At 61.4% G+C, this 15,163-nt stretch overlaps 1 protein-coding gene and 1 long non-coding RNA gene across 2 annotated transcripts; both read right to left on the bottom strand.

Moving 5' to 3' along the window:
• Positions 1-233: 233 nt before the first annotated feature.
• On the bottom strand, positions 234-13,817 carry SNTA1 (syntrophin alpha 1). The gene is made up of 8 exons (XM_068207452.1): positions 13,485-13,817; positions 10,986-11,171; positions 3,627-3,825; positions 3,329-3,536; positions 3,130-3,260; positions 1,642-1,838; positions 1,380-1,567; positions 234-1,110 (listed from the first exon to the last, which is right to left on the bottom strand). Exons 1-8 carry the CDS (start codon positions 13,747-13,749, stop codon positions 1,018-1,020), a joined length of 1,467 nt encoding a protein of 488 aa, XP_068063553.1. The 5' UTR covers positions 13,750-13,817; the 3' UTR covers positions 234-1,017.
• On the bottom strand, positions 9,621-10,979 carry LOC137483971 (uncharacterized). The gene is made up of 2 exons (XR_011004696.1): positions 10,835-10,979; positions 9,621-9,796 (listed from the first exon to the last, which is right to left on the bottom strand). It is a non-coding gene; the product is annotated as an uncharacterized lncRNA (long non-coding RNA).
• Positions 13,818-15,163: the final 1,346 nt, after the last annotated feature.

The following is a 15,163-nucleotide window of genomic DNA, read 5'->3' as shown; positions in this document are numbered from 1 at the left end:
AAGCTAGTGCTGGCATCAGCATGTCCTTCTCTGCCACTCCCAGCACAGTGTTGGGCATCTTAAAGACATTCTATCCCCACCTGAACCCCTCACAGTGTCCCCAGCACCACCAGCTCACAGCAGCCTCCAGGCAAATCCCTTCCTTCCCCTGGTGGAAAACATACCAAGGCTCAGCCCAGGCACCACCCACAAACTGATTTTCAACTTCTCCAAGTGAAACCAGGAGACAGATCTTGGCTCCTGCTGGTTGTGATCTGGAAAGTTTATTTAACCCCCCCAAAAAAGGCATTTTCATGCAGAATCTTTTGGTTCATAAAAGAAGTCATTCCGCAGCAGCCACCTGACAACCCTCCCCCCCAAACCAAGAAATAAAGTGACCCCAGAGTGCACAAAACCAAACAAACTGTCCAACTCCAACAGAGAAAAGTGGTTCCTATCATTCCATACAATATGGAAAAATTTGGCAAATACAGCTGATCTTGCAGTTCCTGTCCCTTAAGCACTTTAGAGCTGGTTTGGCCTCCAGCCCTTGGGTTGCCTGTCTGGAAAAAAGACACAGGGGTTCTTGTGCTGCAGGACCTGAGGACTCTCTGAGGGGTCCAACCCAGGTGCGGAAGAGCTGCCACATCAGCGTTTGGAAGTGGGCGATATAAATATAAAACATGAATACAAATGGGTTCTTTGTACAGAAAATATCATCTCTCAAGGCACTGGGGTGATGGCCACGTGTCCACTCGTGGGCTTCCAATGGGCTTCTCCAGCCACCAAGGAAGGAGGGGAGGAAGGCACCGGAGAAGTCCTGGTGCTGCCATCCAAGAGGGGTTTCACCCCACTGCTGCCCCCAAACGCCCCGAGGGGGGTTTTTCCTGGCTGGATGGTGCTTCTCCTTGGTGGGGGTGACTGATCCCATAGGGGCTGCAGTCTCCTTGGGATGGCTCAGGGCTGGGTTCGGCCAGGAGGGAGGTGCATAGATGGGCCGGGGGCTTGGGCTGCTCCGGCCGCTGCTGGGCTCCCTCGTCACGCCAGCAGCCCCAGCCGGGTCACCTTGGCGGACAGGAAGGAGTGGATGATGAAGACGATGGTCTTGGGGCAGGAGTGAAGGTCCAATTGCTGCAAAAAAGAAAAGGAGGAATGTTTGCAATGGGGAGGGCTGTTCCTGCAGCAGCCAGCTTTCAGCCAGGTACCACCCAGAGCTCCCCAAACCACCACAGCTTTACTGGGGCCCTGTGAAGGGCTGTGCGCCCTGGCTAGGGTGGGCAGATGGGGCCTCGTGTCACCCCTATGCCAGGCAGGACGCATGCCATGAGCAGGGTGTGTGCTGGACTCCCCCTCTGCCCCTAGGAGCATGGGTGGGGCTGCTGAAGGCAAAGCCAACTCACGATCTCTCCCTCTGGTCCACCAAAGTCCAGGTAGAGCATCTTGATGCCATCATCCGAAGACATCTGCAGCTTCTCGAAGGGCTGCTGGAGCAGGATGGTCCTGCTGAGCCCGGGCTCGCTGGTGGAGATGGTGAAGCCCTTGTCGATGTGGACAGTCAGGGTGCAATCCTGCCCCTTCCACGTGCAGGCTGAGGACAGGGATGAGACAGGCGTGAGCCGGGGGTCCCGCTGCACTCCCTGCGCCCCCCGGGTCCCCACTGACCTGCCGAGACCTCCTGGGCCAGCTCGGCCGCGCCGTGGGTGCCATCCACCAGCAGGCGTGTCCAGAGGGCGAGCTCTCGGGGGCTCTCCAGGCTGAAGAGATGGGTCTGCACGCCCAGGCGGCCGCCGGCACGCAGCGCGAAGGAGCGCTCGGCCTCGTACAGCGCCGAGCCCTTGGCCGGCCCCGAGTGCACCAGCCTGCGGCACGGCCAGCGCTCAGCACCGCGCCCCGCACGGCCCCGGCACCGCCACAGCACCGAACCAGCACCGCACCCCGCACCTCACCCCGCACCACCCCAGTGCTGGACCGCCCCAGCGCTGCACCCCTGCAGCGCAACATGCCAGCGCCAACACAGCACCGCCCAGCACCGCGCCCCTGCACTGCCCCGGCACCACACACCGAACATCCCAGCACTGCCCATCAGCACCGCACCTCAGCATCGCTCCTCGCACAGCTCAAGCCCCGCTTCGCATCCCGCACAGCCCCAGCACTGCTCCACATCCCGCACGGCACCAGCAAACCCCCGGCACAGCCCCCGCACCCCGCACGGCCCCGGCACAGCCCCAGCACAACCCCGCACCCCGCACGGCCCCGGCACAGCCCCAGCACAACCCCGCACCCCGCACGGCCCCGGCACAGCCCCAGCACAACCCCGCACCCCGCACGGCCCCGGCACACTCCTGCACCCTGCACGGCCCCGGCACAGCCTCAGCATTGTCCTACATCCCGCACGGCCCCGGCACAGCTCCGCATCCCGCACGGCCCCGGCACAGCCCCAGCACTGCCCTACATCCCGCACGGCCCCGGTACAGCCCCAGCACAGCTCCGCACCCCGCACGGCCCCAGCACAGCCCCAGCACAACCCCGCATCCCGCACGACCCCGGCACACTCCTGCACCCTGCACGGCCCCGGCACAGCCCCAGCATTGCCGCGCATCCCGCACGGCCCCGGCACAGCCCCCGCACGGCCCCGGCACAGCCCCCGCACTGCCGCGCATCCCGCACGGCCCCGGCACAGCCCCCGCACTGCCGCGCATGCCGCGTGGCCCCAGCGCCTCACCGCGCTCCGCCACGCCGCGGGCGCGCAGCGGGGCCGCCAGGGGGCGCTGCAGCCCCGCGGATGAGGCCCCGCAGCGCCCGCGCTGGAGCCGCCCCCGCCCCAAAACCCCGCCCTGAGCCCACGCCCTCCACCCTGAAACCCCGCCCCAAGCCTCGCCCCGAACCCCTCCTCAAAACCCGCCCTGAAAACCCGCCCCGACACCCGCCCCGTCCCCGCAACTCGGCACCATCCTGCCCATTGCCCTGACACCACCCCAGACATTGTCACCACCCCCGCACTATGGCCGAGACTCTGCCACCAACCCTTGGACACTGTCACCACTTTGGGGGTCTGACACCAGCCCTGGGTTCTGCCCGACTCCAGACGCTAGCACTGCCCCCACCCTATCCTTGAGCAGGGCAGGAGGGCACTGAGCTGGTGGCCCCTACCTGGTGGCGATGAGCGGGTAGCTGTGCGTGGGCTTGCCCAGGGCGTCCCGACTCTGCGGCAGGCTCCCGTACAGCAGCAGCTCCTTCTCTGTGAGCACGGCCAGGAGGTTCCTGGTGCCGGCGCTGGGGAGCTGCAAAGGGACTGGGTCAGGGCTACCGGCAGCATGGTGGCACGGGGTGGCGGGGGACCGGGGGGTACCTGCTCCGTCAGCCAGCCCACGTGCTTGACGTCCCGTCCGGCCACCGTGCCAGCCCCCGCCAGCTGTGCCCGCAGCTCCTCCTTCACCCGCGGCAGCAGCGCGGCCGCGTTGGCCTGGATGGCGCCGAGCCACGACTGCGCCGTGGCCTCATCCTTGGCCCGCAGGAAGAGGGCAACGCGCCCGTCCGCCGAGCACACCTCCAGGTACCTGCAGGGACACGGCCCCGGTGAGTCCCTGCCCGCCCTCGGCTCCCCGGGCACCGCGGTGGCATGGCCCGCCCCCGTGCCAGGCGCTGACCTGTGCTCCGGGTCGGTGGGGAGGCACTTGCGGGACACGTAGCACATCTTCAGAGGGACACTCCGGCTCTCCCGGAGCTCCCGAGGGGACAGCAGAGGAGATGATCGCTTCTGCTGGGCAGCAGGAGAGGGGTCCCAGCTGACCGTGGCCCCCGCCGAGGAGTTCTTGAAGTAGGGCGAGATCTCCTTCATGTACTTCACTGGAAGAGAGGCAGCACCCACTGAGGACACGGCCCAGGCCAGGGCAGCCTCGTCCTACCCTGCTGAAACCCCCGCACTCTCCCTGCATCAGAGCTGCTGAGCCCTCCATTAGCTCCCCAGAGCTGCCACCCATGGCTGCTGCAGGTCCCCTGCCCCTGCGGGTGCAGGGGTGGCACTGGTGGGCGAGGTCACACAGGGAGTGACACAGAATCACAGAATGGTTTGAGTTGGAACAAACCTTAAAGATCATCCAATTGCAACCCCCTCATTCCATTACTGAGGATTTCCAGCAGCATGAAAGGGACCTTCACGCTGGCACATTCATGCCAGAGCTTGTAGGGCATAAGGGGAAGATGTGTGCAGATGTCAGCGGGGCTTTCCTGCATGGTGCAGGGGGATGGAGCATTGTGTGGCTCTTGGGAGGATTGAGGATTTGTACACTAACCCCAGGAATGGTAAGGCTTCTGCTGGTAGAGACAATTACGGGAGCCTGTGGCCTCAGTGATAAGAGCAATTGCTTAGGAACAGAAGAACATTGCTTATCACAGAATCATCTGGGTTGGAAGGGAGCTTAAAGCCCATCTCAATCCACCCCCTGCCATGGGCAGGGACACCTTCCACTGTCCCAGGCTGCTCCAAGCCCTGTCCAACCTGGCTTGGACACTTCCATGGATCCAGAGGCAGCCACAGCTGCTCTGGGCACCCTGTGCCAGAGCCTCCCCACCCTCACATGACACCTTGAACCTTCCCACTACCTCAGCTCCACCACTACAGCCTGGAGAGCCCTGCAAGAGGGATTAAAAACAGCCTTTCCCCCCTTTTTCCTTCCCTTTAATCCAGATCAGTTCACAGATCCAGGCCTGAGCAGTTCCCTAGGGCAGCACACACAGCCAGGGGTGGGGAATGGGAAAGAGTCCCAGGCCAAAATTACACAGTCCAAACTGTGCTGGTACAGCCAGTCCCGCTGCCAGCTGAGGAACAGTGCTCAAATACCCTGGCTTGGCCCCAGGAAAAGCCTTGGAGAGCATGCTCTCTGCTCACACAGCCCTGCCCCGTGAACCTCAAACCGGGGACAAGAAACCAGTCCTCACAGAGCCTGGCTCCAGAGCCAGAGCCCTCAGAGTCATGCTGGGATGGCAGCTGGCACCAGAGGTTTGGGAAAAGGGGGAGATGAAAGGTACCACAGATTGATGGGGCCCCACAGCCACATCCTGAAAATGAGTTTGGCAATGCTGGCTGAAAAACTCAAGCTGAGCAGGCGGGATGCCAGTCCTGGTCCTGCCCTGGGGGAGCAAGGGACCAGCTACTGACTCCAGGGAAGGGTTTCCCTCTGGAGGCCTTTAGGAAAACACCACGGAACAGACACGTGCCTGCAGCCACGTCCCCAGCCATCCTGGCTGGTTCCACTCCAGGTCCAAGCCAGCAGAGTGGGTGGCAGGATGGGGGACACGAGTTTGGCTTTGCAGCCAACCCTTGTGGGTGGCTGGATGGGCCCAGCTCCATCGCTGCAGCCAAGCCACAGCAGTGTGACGTGCTGCCAGAAAGGAGCCCTTTTCCCACCAGGAAAGAGTCTGCATGCACCCACTCCCAAACATCACCGGGCCACCAGATAGGTCATCGCCTACCCATCTTCCCTCGAGGTCACGGCCCCAAGGCCGCCAGAGCTCCAGGAGTGTTTGAACAATGCTTTCAGGGATGCTCAGGGTGGGATTGTTGGGATGTCTGTGCAGGGCCAGGGGCTGGACTGGATGATCCTGGTGGGTCCCTTCCAACTCAGCCTATTCTGTGCTCTCCCCTTTCATTCCTATCCCAGTGAGCTCCCTAAAACCCCGAAATCCTGATAGCCTGGCAGGAGCTGTGTGGAGCCAGAGCCCCGTGGGTGCTCTGCGGAACGCGGCTATAAATGGCCACGGTGCTGTGCCACGTGGGCCGGGTCACCCCGCGGTGGCCCCGGGGCCAAGGCGGCGGCGGGGGCCACCAGCCTCGTGCCCTGCGCCTCCCGTTACAAAAATAGCCACGTTCCCGCAGGCATCCGAGCCGCGCTGGATCTGACTCGAGCCATTAATCTTGGCAGCGGGGACCTGCCATTATCCCGGTGCCTGGGAACTAATTGGAGTTCAGAAAGATGCCATTGAGCCGCTGAAACCCGAGCGGCGTCCCTGCGCCAACCCCTGGCTCCCCGGGCACGCGGGGGACGTCACGGGCATTAGCTGGGCGGTGGCAGGGTCACGTCCCGAGGGAGCCGCGGAGGGCAGGAGCAGTGCCCAGTGCGGGACAGGGCACGGAGAATGAGGCAACAGGCAGGGTCTAATGTCTCGGGTACGTGGCTTAAAGGAGGCTTTCAGGCTGGTCGCAAAGCACGGAGGTCCTGAGCCAGCACGGGGAGCTGGGAGGTGCTGGAGGCTGTGACACTCCCTGGCCAAGGCCAGATCACCATCCCATGGGAACTGCTGTCCCCTCCAGTGACCCCAGCACGGGCTTCACAGCAGGCTGACTTACACTTCTGCCAGTCCCTTCACTGCAGTTGGAACTGAATGGATTCAGTAATTATCTCCATCTCAAAGCAAACAACTCAGACCATATCATGCAGTGGTAACTAGTGGTAACTGTAATTCTTGAACTGTTTTTTCTTTTTCATTAGCAATTTGCAATGCTGGGGCTCCTGCCTGCTCCCTGGCAGCTTGAACCCTCCAAAAATCACTGGGCAACAACACTGCCTGGCTGCTGTTGACTAAAAGTCACCTACAGCAGGCACACAGCCCTTGGTGGCTGCTGGGCTAATCCATGTGGCCTCCAAAGCCACGTGGGCTCTCCAGGGAAAGAGCCTGTCCCACTGATCTTCTCCAGAACAGAGGACAAATAGGACCTTTAACTGCTCAGGGCTTTGCACTAAGGAAAACATTGTTTTAGGGTTTTGGGGAACAGCAAAAGTCTCCGGGTGTGCAGCCACTCATCCCATGCCATGACAGTGCCTCTGCAGGGGGCCAGGTGGTGGCACAGGGGCTCCCAATCACTGGAGCATCCCATGTGTCCTAAAACCTGGAGTGAGCTGCACCAGGGACACGTTTAACCAAAGGCCCTGGGTCTGCCTCTGTGTTGCAGCTGTTTTTTTTCTCCCCAGTATGCCTTGGTTTGACTTCTTGGCTAGAAATTCTCCCTCTCCATCAGCCCATCCCTCAAAAGGATGGAGAACAATCACAAACCAACCACTCCTGGCACCCTGGATCCTGAGTCAGCACAACCTGCCCCATGCATTCCCACGGCTCAGCACTGCTCAGAGCCAAGCCTGACCCCGTAGAACTTCACTGAGGAGCTACAATGCTTCCTCCAGGCAGGAAAACAGACATGGACACCCAGAGCAGGTTCAAGAACACCCTCTCACTGCTTGGGTCACCAGCACACTCTGCTTCAGCCTGGAGATCACAGCGTGGATTCAGAGAAGAGGTTCCAGACTCCATTTCTGGTCAGGAGTAGGAAGGTACTGCTGTTTCTGCTGCCAAAACCTTCCCAGAAGCATCTACACAGCTCAGCAAGGCCATCACATCAGGAAATCTTCCAGAGAGCTCCTGGAGATTGAGTGCTGGCCCTACAGAGATGCTAATCCCACCTCCAGCTGGTCCCTTCTCTGCCTCAGGATTAATGAGGCAAAATTGACATGTTAAACTGGGAGGCCGAGCAAACACGCATCCCAAAGAGACACCCTGAAATGACCTGCCAGCTCCAACCTGATGCTCTGATGTGCTTCCAGAAAGGTCAGCACAGTCCCCAGCAGCCCACCCTGGGACCATGCCCTGCCCCTGGCTCCAAGCATGAACACAACAGCAGCTCCTTGTCCCAGCTGCCTCAGCTCAAGTCCTTCTACCCCAGGGAGGAAGATGCCATGGGATGCTGGAGGGTGAGGCGCCACTGCTGTCCCTCCTGCCCCAGGATCCCACCCCAGCACTCAGTGCCACATTCCATGCCCCAGCTCTTTGCTAAATATTCCCCTGTGCTGCACCATCAGCAGGGAGATCACGGGACAACCCTCCGTGTTTCCAGGGAGGAGAAACAAACCCAGGAACCTCCCCAGGGAAAGCAAAGCTTCAGAGCAGCAACGTGTGGAGGTGGCAGATGTGCCCCATCACCTCTTGGCATCATCCCTGGGGCAGATCCAAAGCCTTCCTTCCCAAGGTTATGGCAACCAGCACTCTGGAGAATCCCCAGCCCCACTCTCTCCCAGCACCCATTTTTCTGAATTTCAAATTCCAAGCAATTACTTGGCCAAGCAAGTCCTAAAGAGCAGAGATAGCCCCAGGAGCATCCCTGTGGCAAATAAATCATGGATGTGAGATGCCTACAGCTACCCCAACTCCTCCTCCCCACTGCTCCCTGTTCTTCCCCCATGAAGTACAGCACAGGGGCCTCACCAGGAAAAACCCCTCCTGACCCCAGAACCCTTCTGAGGTCAGCTGGAAGGATTTTTATCAGCCTTCCCCCTGCCATGGAGTCTCTGGATTCCAAGCAATGAAAATAAGGAAGAAAACCAAGGGAAAAATAAGGCAAGGGAGAGCAACTCTGCCTGAAATAACAATGTAATATAAATACAGTCCAACTCCTCCTGCAAATACCAAGAGAATAGTTTGGCACATTCAAAAAAAATCTTGGCAGGACACACGGAGAGGTATCTGCATGTCCTCACGCCTGGGCAGCAATGACACCCAGGAGCCTGAAGCCAAGCTGAGCAGCCCAGGGTGAAATCTGGCATGTGGAGCCACTGCTGATGCTCACACTAAAACGCATCACCTCTCAGCTCTGCCACTTTGGGGAGTCTCAGCCCAGCTCACTGCCCTGTGAGGAGGTGCCAGCTCTCCTAGCTTTGTTACCTGCTGCAGTGCCACCTGCAAACCACCCTAAAAACTCCAAATCCCAAAAATGACTGCAGCCAGGAGCAGCAAGGAGCGAACAGACACTGGCTGTGCCAAATACTCTGGTTTAGCACTCAGAGCACCATAAGGAAAGCTGGAGTCACACCTGGCAGCATGTGGGGAGCAGAAAGTGTCTAAGTAATGTTAAGGTGCTCTTTTTTAAGCTCTGCCTTCTCCAAGCAGGAGAAGGCAGCAGGGAACACCTCAGTTTAACACCCTTCAGGCACTTAAGGGCCACCCCCTGCCCCTCAGCCCTGCCACCTCTCCCTGGGGCAGGGTGTTTGGCAGCCAGCTCCTGGAGAGCCACAGGGGTGACAGGTACAAGGCAGGGTCACCACCTCCACAGGGCAGGGACAGCCTGACCATGTCACAGTGCCAGCCCCGCCACCCCCATGGCAGAGCTGCACTGTGCCAGCAAACCCAAAAACAGGGAGGGGATGGAGATGTACCATGTTTATAAGTGACATCAGTGACCAGATGAGCAGCACAGATCCCTTCCCTGCTCTGGCTGGACCCCCAACAACATCAGGTACAAGCTCATCCCAGAGCTCCAGAGTGCTGTAGTGGGAGCCAGCCCAGCCCCAGTCTCCTCCCAAGGGTACCTGCTGGGAGTTTTAATTAATTAAGAAATCCAGCCGGTCATACCTGAGCTCAGCAAGCTACAGCAAAGGCCCTGCCTGCAACTGCCTCCCAGGAGGGAGACCTGGATCCCAGGGGATGGAGGAGGAGGAGGGGTCCAAGGAGAGAAATTGTTCTCTCCAGAAAGAGCAGCTCCAATCCACCTCTGGCTGGAGCTCTGGCAGAAGGGAAACCAACACCAAAGGATGAACAGAAGATAATGGAGGGAGGGTGGTCCGAGAGCAGCGGCTCCAGGCAGGAATTTCACAGACTCACAAAGAAAGAAGCTCTTGTATTTTTCTTTGGTCAGAAAAAAACAACAAAACCACCCCACCACCAACCCTATCTGCTCCCAGCAGCTGTGCAGAGCAGCACATTCCTCCAGCTGAACCGTGGTCCTGAGGCTCCCAGGAGAGGAGGAATCCACAGCAGAAAGGGCTGAGCAAAGCTAAAAATGAAAATCTGGAGCTGAGACAATCTGGGGAAGGCACGGGAAAGCCGGAGCCACCGTGGTCGCTGGCAGCACAGCAAACAGAACTGCTTTGTTCAGGGACAGCCCTGAGCACCACCCCCAAATCAAACCCCCCTTTGGGACCTGGGAAGGGTCTCTGGTGCCAAACCCCTCCCCCCAGTTAAGCAGGGTGACCCCAGGGACTGGTTGGACTAAGGGGAGTGGAAGGCTCCTTTCCTGAGGGACACATCTGGGATGCTCATCCCAGTCTGGCTGAGCTGGCAGAGGGTGGGCAAACATGGACAGATATGGGCAAACATGGACAGATCTGGGATGCTCATCCCAGTCTGGCTGAGCTGGCAGAGGGTGAGCAAACATGGACAGATATGAGGTGAAGGGTAGCCAGAGAAGAATGGGGTCTCTCCCTCAGGACTCCCATGGTCCCAACTCATCAACCCTCACGCAGTCCTCAAGTAGGGCTTGAGGGGGCTGCTACGGTGTGCCAGCCCCCTCAGGACTCAGAGACACCAGGGACCATCTGCCTGGTACCGAGAGGGAGCCTGTTCCCAGGAACAGCCTGCTCCAGGGTGGTGAAGGCTGCATCCCTGGGATGTTTGTAGCCTCAGCTTCCAGGGATCCCCTTGGTGGGCAGCATCCCCTGGATGGGTAGCTCCTGAGCAGACCCTGCCTCACCCTCCACCTGCCCAAAACCCACCCAGCAAACCTCAAGGTGCTCAGCAGGAGTAGGGGACCAGTGCATCTCCTCCCTGCCAGCATAAACCTACACCAGCCAGGGATGTGGGTTTAAATTAAAACCACGGGAAAAGCAGAAAATGTTTTCTCTTGCCCCAGGAACTGCAGACATGGGGGTGATGCCATGCAATGAAAGAATCCCAAATCCCAGAAACGTGTCCCACACCTCCCACTGCTGCCTGCCTGAGGTCCCACAGCGGGGAGACAGAGCCTCTGGGCATGGAGCATTGGCACACACATCCCTCCCTCTCTGGAAGGAGACAGGGAGATCCCAGCAGTTACCTCCAGCTCTCCGGATGAGCAAATTACTCTGCATATGTTGTTTTCCATTTGAAAGAGTATGCAAATGCAGCTGCAGATGATATCCCACCCCTATGTCATCCCAGTACAGGAAGGAGAACCATTCTGCCCTCATCCCATCTTTGTCTCCTACCTTCCAAGATCACTTCCTTGCCCGTCTTCTTCAAGGCCTGCACGGCCTCATCGTGGGTGGCCTCGGACAGGTCGGTGCCATTGACGGCGAGGATGGCATCCCCCACGTACAGCGCCTCGGTCTGGTCCGCTGCCAGCCCCTTAAAGATCTTGGAGATCAAGATGGGCATTTTATTCTCTCGGCCACCTTGAAACAGAAGAGACAGGGAGCGGTTGTGGCTGTAGGAGCGCTTGGAGGAGTGTGTGGGGAGGGGGATGCTCTGGTACCAGATGGTCTCAGCAAGGCTGAGCCTTTCTGCTGGCACTCAATGCACTGTGCCAGGTCAGCCCTCTGCCCACTCCCCCACCTACCCACAGGCCACCTGTACCAACCACAGCAGCCAAAGTACCATGAGGCTTTACAGCTGATGAAGTGAGTGCTCCAAAACCACTCAGATTGGTCACAGATTATTCACAGAGTGAACACGTACCCTGGCCATCTCCCCATCAGTTTTGGCAGGAAAGTGTATCGTTATTTGCATTATTAAGCATGTGTGCTGAGCAACTATCCTGGCTCTAAGGACTTTATGATCTCAACCGATAAGACAGCTGAATGTTTTTGGAGAAGCCAAAGAGGCAGGGAGAGGTGAACCAATCTGGCTGCATGTTCCTGTCCACACAGCAGCCCTATTTACCGGCTGCTCCCTGCTGTCCCGACTAAAAGAATGCTATTCAAACTCCCGGCGGCTTCAGGAGATCAATTTGCTCATCGACTTTTGAACCCGCAGGGAGATCCGAGCTGCCTCCGTGCCAGGGCACAGGGGTGCAGCAGCCACTGCCCGTGGCAGCCGGGGATCAGCAGTGCCCGATGTGCCCTGCGCCCCAGGACAGCCTGTCCCGAGGAGTCTCCAAGAGATAATCCTCATCCCAGAGGGAGATGCTGAGCGCAGCCCGCTGTCACCGCCCGCTCCGGGCTGCTCCCAGCCAGTGCCACAGGCATTTCCTCGCTCAGCCGCCTGCCAAGCCAGCGAGGGCTCCGGTTATCAGCTGTCAGAGGCCCCGGCGGGGGCTGCTCCGTCCTTGCGCCAGCGGCTCCTCGCCCGGCTGCCAGTGCCGAGAGCCCTGCCAGAGCTAAGAACCTCCGCCAGCCCGGCTCTCGCTCGGCTCCCCGCTGTCCTGCCAGCCCCAAGCCACATCCTGCGGCAGGACATTCACCCCCCGGGTGGCACCCAGTGTCCCTGCGTGAAACACGGCTGGCACATGAACAGCACATGCCAGCAGCCCGGTGAGCAGTGATGTCCTGCCCTACCAAGGCTGCCCCGCCCTCCACAACACCTTCCACTGCTCAGTTTTGATGGTAACTACATCTTTTCCACATACGTCACTGCAAAAGTAAAGTTTTAACTGAACCAAGGGAAGTTTCTCCATTCCTAGGAGAGCCACAGAGCAAGCAATAACTTGGCAGCCAAGGCGTGGTTACGAAAGGGGGTTTGTGCTTCCCAAAAAAAGGGCTGGCACGCTGGGGCACCCTGCAGACACTGCCAGCAGTGTCGATCCAGTTCCAGCACCCGCACATTCACATTGCAAAACTTCCCCACTTCCAGAGGAAGCCGGAGGCTGTGTCTGTGTCCCCTCTGAGCCGGGAGGAGAAGCCACGTCAGGAGGCGAGAGCTGTCCTGTCACTGCCCCCGGGGCGGCCAGGCCGCTGCCTCTCACAGCCACGCTCCGTGACAGCCCTGTCCCTGTCTCCCCGCTGCCCTTTTCATCCTGCTTTCACAGCTTCCAACACGCTCGAAGCCGCGTGAAAATCAAAACCAGGCAGAAAGGCAGGAACGCCATCCCTGCCCTAAGAAGTTTTCAGCCTGAAGTTCAGGCGAGTCACCAAGGAGCGGGACAGCTCGGGAGGGAAAACAGACATTAAACAGGGAGGCTTCCCGCTGCCGCGCTTCCCGGGAGCACACATCTCCAAGCCCGAGCGCTGGTTTAACACCCTACCCAGCGCCGGCAGATCTCCAGGGGCTTTACATCGCCCCCTTCGTTTGGCTGACCGTTTTAAAGGGGCATTTCCCGACTCAGGAACACGGTAGGACAAGGACACGCCGGCCCAGCCCTCCCTTTGGCTGCAAAAGGGAAACTTTCGTGCAACCGGGTGCCTCCCCGCACCCCACCTGCCCCGTGAGACAGCACCCTACCCGTGGGTGCGGGGGACAGGGGGTCCCCCTCCGGCTCACAAACCCTGGGGTCTCTCACCCCGGCCGGGGTACGGCGGGCAGCCACTGGCCGGTCACTCCGCACCCCAAATCATCGCTCTTTCCGTAGGCTGGGAATGGTTCGGGTGCCGTCACTGCCACGTATCCCCCTCCCCGTCCTGAGCTGGGGCTGGGGGCTGTGAGGACCCCGACCCCAGCCCCGCTCCCCGCGGGGTTTGCTCCGAGCGAGCCGCGGGACCGCAGCAGCAACAGGTCCCGGTGCCGATGCACCTCTCCCCCCGCCGCCCCGGGACCCCCGGGCCCGGCCTCACCTTTGATGCTGATGCCGAGTCCCCCCACGTCCTGCTTGACGACGCGCACGGTGCGCCTGATGTTGGCGAGCGCCTCGGGCGCGGCGGAGCCCGGCTCGCCGCCGTTCAGCTGCGCCGCCGAGGCCTCGGGGCCGGGCCCGGGGCCGTCTGCAGGGCTGACCCCCAGCACGTCCTCGGCCAGGGTGAGCAGGACGCGGAGCCACTGCCCGCTGGGGCCGCGCAGCTCCAGCAGCCCGGTGCGCGGGGCGCGCCTGCCCGCCGCCATCTTCGCGCGCTCCGCGTCCCACACGGCCCCGCACCGCCCCTCAGCGCCCCGCGCACCGCCCGTCCCTCACCGCCCCTCACCGCCCGTCCCTCACCGCCCCGCACCGCCCGTCCCACACCGCCCCGTGCCGCCCCTCAGCGCCCCGCGCACCGCCCGTCCCACACCGCCCCGCACCGCCCGTCCCACACGGCCCCGCACCGCCCCTCAGCCCCCTCAGCGCCCCGCGCACCGCCCGTCCCACACCGCCCCGCACCGCCCGTCCCACACCACCCCGCACCGCTCCGCGCCGCCCCTCAGCGCCCCGCGCACCGCCCGTCCCGCACCGCTCCTCACCGCCCATCCCGCACCGCCCCTCACCGCCCGTCCCACACCACCCCGCACCGCTCCGCGCCGCCCCTCAGCGCCCCGCGCACCGCCCGTCCCTCACCGCTAGGCACCACTCCACACCGCCCCGCACCGCCCGCCCCTCACCGCCCCGCACCGCTCCGCACCGCCTGTCCCCGTCCCACACTTCCCTTCACTGCCCCGTGTCGCCCCTCACCGCCCCTCAGCGCTCCGCGCACCGCTTATCCCCGTCCCACACCGCCCTCACCGCCCCGCACCGCCTATCCCGCACCGCCCCTCAGCGCCCCGCGTACCGCCTGTCCCGCACCGCCAGTCCCGGTCCCGCACCGCCCCGCTCTGCTCCGCACCGCCTCTCCACACCCTGTACAGCCTCTCCGCGCACCACTCCGCACCGCCCCGCACCGCTCCGTGCCCCCTCCCGTCCCGCCATGCACTGCCCCGCCAGACCGGGACAGAGCCCCGGGAGAGACCGGGACCCCAGCCCCGTCCCATTCCTTCCCGGGACGAGGCACCGGGATGCTCCCCAGTGCTCCCCGCACCAACCCTGGCGGGGCACCAGGAAGGGACACGGCTCCGCGGTGCTCCCCATCATGGAATGGGGCACAGGGAAGAGCACAACTTCCCGGTGCTCTCCACTCCATCCTGGGACAGGCACCGGGAGGACGCGATGTTCCCAGTGCTCCCCAGTGCTCCCTTCTCCAGCCCGGATGGAGGGGCACCAGCGGGACATGGTGCTCCCCAGTGCTCCTCATGCCTGACCACGAGGGACACAACTCTTCTCTCCATCCTGGGAGAGGGCACAGAGAGGGACACAGGGCTCCCCACTGTATCCTAGGACAGGCACCTGGAGAGCTCAGCGCTCCTTAGCTCTCCCCATTCCAGCCTGGGATGGGACAACGGGAGAGACACAGCTCTGGCCTGGATGGAGCATGGGGAGAGACCAGGACACCAGGGTCCCACCGCTCCAACCTGGGATGGGACTCTGGAAGAGCCTGGTTCTCCCCTCACCATCCTGGGATGGGGCACCAGCAGGGATACAGCTCCCCAGTGCTCCCCAGTGCTCCTTGTT

This window comes from Anomalospiza imberbis, chromosome 17 (genome assembly GCF_031753505.1).
Source record: "Anomalospiza imberbis isolate Cuckoo-Finch-1a 21T00152 chromosome 17, ASM3175350v1, whole genome shotgun sequence".
In the NCBI taxonomy this organism is placed as follows: Eukaryota; Metazoa; Chordata; class Aves; order Passeriformes; family Viduidae; genus Anomalospiza; species Anomalospiza imberbis.
The sequence above is the reverse complement of the archived record's forward strand: the minus strand, read 5'-3'. Positions and strand labels throughout refer to the sequence as shown.